We start from the raw sequence: 10,123 nt of genomic DNA, 5'->3' as shown, positions 1-10,123 counted from the left end.
TATTTATCGATTTACTTTGAGATTTTTATTACGTCCTCCCCAAAACAGGCTCAGGGCGGATCACAAGAAACAAAGTCGAAGACTCATTACAATAAAATCACATTGAAATAATAAAAACAATAGACAATAAAATTGCACAAGCAGTGACGATTTCATATAAATTGGTTAGGAATCTTGACCTAAGAAGGGCATTTACAGCCCTCAGATTCCATGCCATTCCTTCAGTGGTCTGTGTTGGTCGTTTTATGGGTTTACCTGTATTCTCTCTCTCTCTCTCTCTCTCTCTCTCTCTCTCTCACACACACACACACACACACACACACACACACACACACACACACACACACACATGGAGGCCTTGACAATGGAGCAGGTTAGAGCAGGGATCCCCAACATGGTGCCCACCAAGTGTTTTTAGAAAGTGGGTGGGGCACTTGTCCAGCAGGTCTTCTAACTGGACACTGGAGATCTGAGTAGCTGGGCAGATTAAAAGAACGTCATTCCAGTGGCAGGTACGATCATAGGGTCGGTTTTATTCTTTCACCCGTTTGTTTGTTTAGAGGTTTTTATTCCACCCTCCCCAAGCAGGCTCAGGGTGGATCACAAAAAACTGAGTTCAAGACTCATTACAGTAAAACCACATTAAAATCTTTAAAACAATAGACAATAAAATTGCCCAGGTAGCGACAATTTCATATAAATCTGTTGGGGCTACAAGATGGAATCAATGGGCCCTTTCAGTGGGTTGGAAACTAGAGCATACTGTAAAGGTTGTAGAAACTCCAAGAGAACCAGAATAATGATAAGGTAATTCTCCTTTGAGGCCCACGGTGGCTCAGAGGTTAAGACGCTGAGCTGCAGGCCGGAAGGTCGGTAGTTCGGCAATTCGAGACCCAAGTGCCGTGTGATGGAGTGAGCTCCCGTCTCTGATTCCAGCTCCTGCCATCCTAGCAGTTCGAAAGAAGAAGAAGAGAAGAAGAAGAGATTGGATATACTGTAAAGGTTGTAGAAACTCCAAGAGAACCAGAATAATGATAAGGTAATTCTCCTTTGAGGGCCGCGGTGGCTCAGAGGTTAAGAGGCTGAGCTGCAGGCCGGAAGTTCGGCAGTTCGAGACCCGAGTGTGCCGCATGACGGAGTGAGCTCCTGTCTCTGATTCCAGCTCCTGCCATCCTAGCAGTTCGAAAGCAAGAAATTGCAAGTAGATAAATAGGTACCGCTTCGGTGGGAAGGTGACAGCGTTCCGTGCGCCTTGGCGTCTAGTCATGCCGGCCACATGACCACGGAAACGTCTTCGGACAGCGCTGGCTCTTCGGCTTGAAACGTAGATGGGCATCACCCGCTAGAGTCGGATTTGACTGGCTTTCGAGCAAGGGAAACCTTTACCTTTACCTAGTTCTCCTTTGATGAACCAAATTCCTTGGTTGAAAATACTGAAATGATGCCGTCGCTTAGGACCAAAACAGTAATAAGATCGTTCTCCTTTGACGAACCAGATTCGTTGATTGAAAATAACTGAAATTGTCCCGTTGTGTCAGTGAGAAATAGCGTATGCGTGTTTTGCCCCAGGCCACCTGCAGATATTCGACATGTTCCTTGTTGAGAAATGGCCGATCGTGCAGGCGTTTGCGTTGGAAGGAATTGGCGGCGGCGGATTCTTCACAATGAAATACGAGGTGAGGACATAATTACTGGGTGAGAGAGCCAGGATACTGCTGAACCCTGCGGTTTCCCTGAAGGTTTGTCTGGCCAGGTGTTTCTGGAGAGCTTGTGAGAAGGGCAGGGTGGGAGAGGGGAGTTCATTCTCTTGTGCCCCCTGAACGCCAGAGTTGCCTCCAGTTCTGCAGCCTGCCTCATTTAGATACTCAGGTATCTTCTTGTACCCTGTTTCCCTGAAAATAAGACCACACTCAGGTATCTTCTTGTATCTGGAATGTTGACCTGGCACCCCTTGGCGCGCCACCTGGCTTTCGTTTCTGGCCTCTGGCATTGTCATCTTTCAGTACGCTACTATTTGTAAATTGCTCCGTGCTCTTTTTGTAGCAGGAACTCCTTTGCATATTAGGCCACACACCCCTAATGTAGCCAATCCTCCAAGAGCTTACAGAGCTCTTCTTACAGGACGTTCTGTAAGCTCTTGGGGGATTGGCTACATTAGGGGTGTGTCGCTTAATATGCAAATGAGTACCTGTTCCAAAAAGAGCCTGCCTCCAAGTAATTTTGAAGCTGTGCATGGTGCTCTCAAGAATACTGAAATGATGCCGTTGCTTAGGACCAGAATGGTAATAAGATCGTTCTCCTTTGACGAACCAGATTCATTGATTGAAAATAACTTTTGGTCAGTATCCTTTTGGTCAGTATCCATCCCATTTCTGGAATCCACACCTCCTTTATTAGCTCGTTCCAGGTTTGAAAAACAGCAAAAGCAGGTGCGTTGCGGGGCCACGAGGTTTGTCGTTAACATTTGGTTGAATATTGCTGAATATTTTGAATATTCAACATTTGTTTGAATATTTGTTGAATGTTTTGCCTGAAAATTGTGGGGGGAATAATTCTTATCTAATATATTTAACTACAACTGCCAGAATACTCTGTGCTTAATATTGGAGATTACCAGAGATACCTACGAGACAAGAAACTTTAAGCAAAATGTTGGAAACGGCTGAAATGGACAAACTAACCTTAATTTTGAAAGGGCAACCAGAAACCACATTTGAGAATGCATGGTCAAGATTTTATAAATGGTTTGAAGACTATTCAAAGTAATTAACATAGACACTAAGAGTTTGTTAAGGATTTTTATTGTATAGGTTTGATACACTTGCAAGTGACATTTTTAATCTTATAAGGTGAATTATACACACCTATGATAAATTAGGCACTAATATGCGATTGAAGAAATTGAAAGTGAATTTTCCCTCCCCCTTTTGTTTGTTTGTTGCATTGGAAAATAAAAATCTATGTTTAAAAAACACATTTGGTTGTAATCGAGCGGCCTGGAGGGTGTTCCTGATGGGCCGAATGGCAGAGAGACACACATAACGAAATAAATACATCTGCAGAACCGTCGGGTGTGTAGTAACACAGCGGTGCCGCATGTCCATGGCACGATTATCCAGCCAGCCATAATGGCATATTGTTACCGTTAATAACTGAGAGGAGGCTGTGTGAATAGCTATCGTGTCAAAGAGCGTCATTTCCCCCCCACATGCAGTGGAAAGGCAATCAGTTCCTTATTCACACTTTCAATTAATGCTATATATTCTGAGTAGATGTTCCTGTAAGCCCTTATTCACACTTTTCAATTAATGCTGTGTATTCTCAATGTGCATCCCTGTTGGCTTGGAGCATCTTGGCATTTGCGGGACATTTGCAAGAGCTCAGAGCTTGGTTGTTTCTGCAAACAGGAGGGGGCCAACCCCTCCTGCCCGGTGCATTCATGTTCCTTACAGGAGTCCCTCATTTCTCTTTCAGTTAATGGATGTCAGTGTGGATCTGTGGAAAACTTACAGCAAAATGGATCCCGTTTCCTTGGAGAGTTTGCTTTATGAGGTAATGTGGTGGGCATTCTTTGCCTCGTGAGTCAGTTTACAGGAAATAAACCCACAATCTGGGATGAATTTTTGCCTGAGGGGAGAGCTGGTCTCTCGCGGCTCACGATGCCGTGGTTTCTTGAGTCCCTTTCCTGGTCTTTTAACTTTCTCAGAGCCAGAATGACCTTTCTGCAGAGTGCCCTTTGGGGCAGGCTTAAACTTCAGCCAGCCCCAGTTTTTGGGGGCCGTTTTGATAAGACTGTTTGGTTTGTCTGGAAAGGTTCTTGGACTCCTGCTCTCTGTGAATGTATCTTACAGCAGTGGCCTTCAGCCTATGGGTTGGTATTCTAAGGTGGGTCGTGGGCTTCTAAACGGGCAGCCGTTTTTCCCTGCATCCCGCCTCTCTGTGCATGCGCTCTGAAACAGCGGCCAGATGAGGTCACTCAGCAGGACGGAAGATTCTTTTCTGTGCAGGCAGGTTTAGAGACACCCCCCCACGCACACACACACAAAAGTGTTTCTTTGCCATCTTTCTCTTGCCCTCAGCCTGGGCAGCTCCTCTTAACAGTTAGCCTTTCAATCCCTTGTGTGTGCCTGCAGTGTGGATTTCCCCTCCACACTGGAGAGGTCACGGCTAGAGATGCAAAATTTCCGGACTTCCGAAATTTCCGAAAAAAACCATCTCCAGTTTTTTTCGGGGGGAAACGGAAATTTTCAGAAAAATTGGGGGGGGGGAAATGCTACATTAGCACTTCTTTTGTCTTTTCTAGATTGAAAGTCATTCTGTTGCTTTAGGAACATAAAATATGACTATGGACATTTTTATTTGGCATGAAATTATCACAACTAGTATATTAAAAATATAGTGTATCCAAACAGTTATTACAAACAGAATACCCGCCCACATGCAAAAACAAAACTGAAACCTTTTTCTTTTCTCGTGACAACAGCACCTCCTAAAGGAAGAAATGCACCTTGTTCTTGCATTGGAGAGTTCAGTTTGTAACCTAGGACTTGCTTGTCCTCAGTGCCCAGAAATTAGATCAATCTGATACCATATATATATATTTTTAGAAATGATTTGGAAAATATTTGAACACCTTGTCTTAAAATATTTTATTCCTCATGTTAAAATAAAACGTTCCATAATCAATTTCTTTTCTTTTTTCAATTTTTCCAATTTTTCGGAAAAAAACAAAAAAGGCTTCAGGGAAAAAACGGGAAAAAACTGTTCCCCCCCCCCGAATTTTTCCGTTTTTTCCGGGCCTTCACATCTCTAGTCACGGCTGAGTCAGGGTTCCCTCTAAGCTGAGTTTCCCCACTCCCCCCCACACACACAGCTGCTGGTCTGACTTTGGGTCAGTCACAAGTTCTCTCAAAGCTGTTCTTGCAAGAGCAGTCCTCAAAAGAGCTCTCTCAGCCCCTCCTACTTCACAGGTGGTGTTCCCTCTAAGCTGAGTTAGTGTGGGCTAGCTCACAGTTTTTTAGCCTCTGGCTCACACATTTTTGTCTCCGCTCAGGAAGGAGGGCTCCAGAGCAAACTAATTTACGCAGCAGCCAAATCGCTCGCTCACCACTTTAGTGCCAGTCGCTCACAGAGTAGAATTTTTGCTCACAGGACTCCACAGCTTAGAGGGAACGTCCCTGTCTCTGTCACGTGATTCCTTGTCACGTGATTGGAGTGGGCTCCCTGCTGCCACCTGGGTGTTAAAAGTGGGTCTGGGAGGATTGAAAACTGCTACCCCACAGCGTCTCCTCACGTTCCCGTTTTGTACGTGTGTGTATGTGCACACGTACAGCGGGAGAAGAGCAAACGCGGTGGGCTCATTGTGTTTCTGAGACATTTATCAGACATTACAGACCTTTCCGCTGGAAAACTATTTTGGGGGTAAGCTCCCAAGCAACTCTGTGGTTCCCTGGAATGTTAAGGCCTTCCCCGTTGCCTGTCATGGCACTGTGAATCCCGCGGTTTCTGGCACTGTTCAGAGGCAGCACAGGCCAAAAACAACCAAGACTGTCTCCTGTGCAGGCCCGGTTGGAATGAATGGGACCTGAGCCAGAGCCGGGAGGGAGATAACTGCCGGTGACTCGTATTTTCTGTCCCCAGAAGCCTCTCTGTGTGTTTATGTTGGCACGAGAGCCCTTGGCATGGAACCAACGGTGCAGTTACGAAAACTGAAGCGCCCTTAAGTTTGATGTGTTTTATTGATAGGTGTTTCTGGATTGTTGCTCACTCTTTCAAAGGCCTTCTGCTCCAAGGGGCTAAACAATAATTTTAGATTTTTTTGTAAGGTTAACTTTTTATCATGATATAAGAACATAAGAGACACCAATGTTGGATCAGGCCAAAGGCCCATCCATTCCAACACTCTGTGTCACACAGTGGCCAAAAATACCAGGTGCCCTCAGGAGGTCCAGCAGTGGGGCCAGGACACTAGAAGCCCTCCCACTGTTGAAGCCTCCCCAAGCACCAAGAATACAGAGCATCCCTTGCCCCAGAGTTCCTACCTATACCTTAATGCTAATAGCCACCAATGGACTTCTGCTCCATATGTTTATCTAATTCCCTCTTGAAGCTGTTCATGCTTGTAGCTGCCGCCACTTCCTGTGGCAGTGAATTCCACGTGTTAATCACTCTTTGGGTGAAGACGGACTTCCCTTTATCTGTTCTAACCTGACTGCTCAGCAAGTTCACTGAGTGCCCACGAGTTCTTGTCTTGTGAGAAAGGGAGAAAAGGACTTCTTTCTCGACCTGCTCTATCCCATGCATAATCTTATAAACCTCGATCACGTCACCCCTGAGCCATCATTTCTCCAAGCTAAAGAGCCCCAAGCGCTTTATCCTTTCTTCACAGGGAAAGTGTTCCAACCCTTTTATCATTCTGGTTGCCCTTTTCTGCACTTTTTCCAATGCTATAATATCCTTTTTGTGGTGTGGTGACCAGAACTGTACACAGTACTCCAAATGAGGTCACACCATTGATTTATATAGGGGCATTATGATTTTGGCTGATCTGTTTTCAATTCCCTTCCTAATAATCCCCAGCATAGCGTAGACCTATCTGGTGTGGGGCGGAGGGGCTGAGTCATTCTGTCCGGGATCCAACCACCTTAAGGGCACTTTAGTTTTCTTAAGGAGGGACAGGAATGTTTGCTAATTGCCCCCTCCAACTGCGGATACCCCCCCTACATTGTTCCCAAAGGTCAAAATTTCAGAGGATTAAGTGGGCTGCAGCGGGAAGCCAGAATTACCAAATTTGCCACCCACTCTGAAGGAAACCGAGGGCCCCAAAATGTCCGGGAGAACAGAAAGGACCCATGGTGGTGGTTTGGGGTTACTTCCGTACATTGCTCTTCTGCAGTTTCATTCCTGTTCAGTTCTGTTTGGGGGGTGGCTGGGTGCTTTTCATTGCTTTTGTGAATCCAGAAACCCACACTCTCATTTCTGCATGTTATTAATCCCTGGGTTCATTTGTGTGGTAGGGAGGACATTACGAATGTAAGAGGTGCCCTGGTGGATCAGACCAGTGGTCCATCTAGTCCAGCACCCTGTCTCACGTAGTGGCCAACCAGTTCCTCTGGAGGGCCAACAACAGGGCAGAGAGGTCAAGGCCTTCCCCTGATAAGTAGAAGAGCCCTGCTGGATTAGACCAGTGGTCCATCTGGTCCAGCACCCTGTCTTACATAGTGGCCAACCAGTTCCTCTGGAGGGACAACAACAGGGCAGAGCGGTCAAGGCCTTCCCCTGATAAGAACATCAGAAGAGCCCTGCTGGATCAGACCAGTGAGGGTCCATCTAGTCCAGCATCCCGTCTCACACAGTGGCCAGCCAGTTCCTCTGGAGGTCCAACAACAGGGCAGAGAGGCTGAGACGTTTCCCTGATAAGAACATCAGAAGAGCCCTGCTGGATCAGACGAATGAGGGTCCCTCTAGTCCAGCCATCCTGTCTCACACAGGGGCCAACCAGTTCCTCTGGAGGGCCAACAACAGGGCATAGAGGCCGAGGCCCTCCACTGCTGCCACTTCCCTGCCCTGATACTCAGAGATCCAATCCTCTCTGAAAGCCCTCTGTACCAGTGGCCATCAATACCATCCACTGGCTGCGACTTCCACAATTTAGTTGCTTGTTGAATGTCTGCCCTAAATCTGTTGCCTGTCAGTTTCATCAGATGCCCCCGCAGAGTGCTGTGGAGAAGAGAGAGGAGGTCCTTCTTCTCTCTGTTCTCCACACCTAGTTTAACTTTATGAACCCCCCAAGGGGACAAAAAATAACTAAATTGAAAAGTCCCAGTTTGCCTAGCCTTTCTGTGCAGGAAAGATGCACAGAACTCTTAACCGTGCTGGTTGTCTTCTTCTGTGCTTTTTCCAGCTCTGCAGTGTCCTTTTTGAGATATGGTGACCAGACCTGCACACAGTATTCCAAATGAGGTTTCAGCATAAGATCCATGCCAGGGCCATGACAGTATTGGCCGTTTTATTTCCAGTTCTTTTCCTAGTAATCCCTTGTGCTGATCTGTTCCTTTTTTCGCCACTGCTGCACACTGAGTTGGCACTAGGGATGGGCATGAACGAGCTGACGAGCGAAAGTTCGTGATTTCGCAGTTCATGGTTCGCGAAGCAGTGTCTGCAAACTGAAGAACCGCCATGAGCTTTCATGAGTTTTGATGCTGTTCACAGTGGTTTGTGAAGAACAGAAAGCAGTGGGGAGCCGAAAGCAGGGGCTTAAATTTTAACCGGCTCATGAACCCATAGGAACTATCTTGGTTCACGAACCAACCTCCCAGTTTGTATCAGTTCATGGTTTGGTTCGTGGTTCAGCCATGAACCATAAACCGAACCAAAGCGCAAAAATGCATTTGTGCCCATTCCTAGTTGACACTCATTGAGCTATCGGCTAAAACCCCAAGATCCTTTTTCCCCTTTCCGCCTCTGCCAGTTGAGACCCCATAGGCATGGATTTAAAGTCAGATCTTTCTGATCCAGTGAGCACCACCTTAAACTAGCCTATATCGAACTTCGTTGTTGCCCACTCGCTCGTTTTAGAGAGACCCCCACCCGGAACTTTTCAGAATTTGGTTTGATTTGTGACAATCTGAATAATTTGGTATCATTGGTAAATTTGGCTACTAGACTGCTCCCCCACTCCCCAGTTCCATGTCATTTATGAGCAAACAAATATTGGCGGCCCCACTACCGATCATTGTGGGGTTTCGGTTGCTCACTTCCCCCCCATTGTGAGAAGGGTCCATTTTTTCTTGATCTCTTTTGGAAGGCCTAGTATCTAATTTCTGATGGTTTGCCCCAAGGCACTTGCTTGTTAATACTGAGGGCGATTTCTCACTAGAGCTGCCTCGCAGCACAGCGCCGTTTGCCCCGACACAAACGTGTCAATTTCACACCCGAAGCTCCGGGGCTGCATTTTGACTCTGGGCTTCCCCCGATTTCCTCCGCAGTTTCGTGATCCTGGTTTTTGAGGATCATGAAACTGCGGAGCGAAGCCCCGAGTCAAATGCAGCCCCGCAGCCTCGGGTGTGAAATTGACATGTTTGTGTTGGGGCAAACGGCTGAGAAATCGCCCTGACTATTTTAAGGTGGATGTGAAATAGGCCAAGGCTGACACACAGTGGCCATTAGTAGAGTTGCCTAGAGTATATGCCTGCTTTTCGGAGAGGAGCAACATGCCTGATTCCATAGAGCTGTGCTTTCTTATTACAAGGTCTGAGTGCCATACCTTCCTGCCTTTCTCCCCTTCCCCTTAGAGACCCGCAGAATTTTCGGGGTGTGACCTTTGGCTCTCGAAAGCTTGTACCCCCAAAATGTTGTTGGCCTCTAAGGTGCCCAAACGAAGAGGGGGTGGGGGAATCTAAACCAGCAAAGCACAGACCTCCAAAGGAAGTCTAGAAAACTAATTGAGGGCCAAAAGTTAAAAACATAAGTAAGTGTACAAAAGAGTGTTTATTACAAAGACATATAAAAACCTAGTAGGGGCCCAAATAGAGCCTCATAAAATGTTCAGAATTACAAATGCACACCAAAAAGGACAGCGTGTGACCTGACGTGTTTCGGCTCACAAGAGGTCAAATAGTGCAAAATACAACAAGCAACAGAGTCCCTGCAGCACATGTAAGGCAATTAACAATAAATAAAATAGCACCAAAATTGGAATGTTCTAATATGAAATTGAGCGACGCACCAAAAAGTTTCTATTTGGGGCCACAAATATATCTGGCCTTGTGTCAGAAGTAGTTGTATGAACTGGAAATAATATGTACCTTCCAGTTTAGGTCCTAAGAGTGCAAATAGAATTGGTCCTCAGTTAGTTTTCTAAACTTCCTTTGGAGGTCTCTAAGGTGCTGCTGGACTTGAATCTAGCTATTTTGTTCTCTAATAGCTTTAAAGCTTTCTCTACGTCTTTCAGCATTCAGGTTTCTAGAAGCTTAGCAGAGTAACTGACTCTCTCCAGTTGTGTTAAGGAAGATAGTTACCTTCGCTTGTCCGGGATCGTGTGTGGCACTGATTGGCTCACAGACGCTAGGCCTTCCTTCCTTCCTTCCTTCCTTCCTTCCTTCCTTCCTTCCTTCCTTCCTTC

The 10,123-nt window shown here is 46.2% G+C and overlaps 1 protein-coding gene across 1 annotated transcript in view; it reads left to right on the top strand.

The window, feature by feature from the left end:
- Positions 1-10,123, top strand: part of LOC107114773 (chromosome unknown open reading frame, human C20orf194) — a 146,045-nt gene that overhangs the window by 48,313 nt on the left and 87,609 nt on the right. Inside the window, exons 5-6 of the mRNA XM_015416363.1 lie at positions 1,570-1,676; positions 3,475-3,552. Of these exons, the coding sequence (XP_015271849.1) occupies positions 1,570-1,676; positions 3,475-3,552 (185 nt within the window). The remainder of the gene's footprint in view (positions 1-1,569; positions 1,677-3,474; positions 3,553-10,123) is intronic.

This window comes from Gekko japonicus, unplaced genomic scaffold, assembly GCF_001447785.1.
Source record: "Gekko japonicus isolate JY-2015 unplaced genomic scaffold, Gekko_japonicus_V1.1 scaffold1256, whole genome shotgun sequence".
In the NCBI taxonomy this organism is placed as follows: Eukaryota; Metazoa; Chordata; class Lepidosauria; order Squamata; family Gekkonidae; genus Gekko; species Gekko japonicus.
Note: the sequence above shows the minus strand (reverse complement) of the source record. Positions and strands in the feature narration are given on the sequence as shown.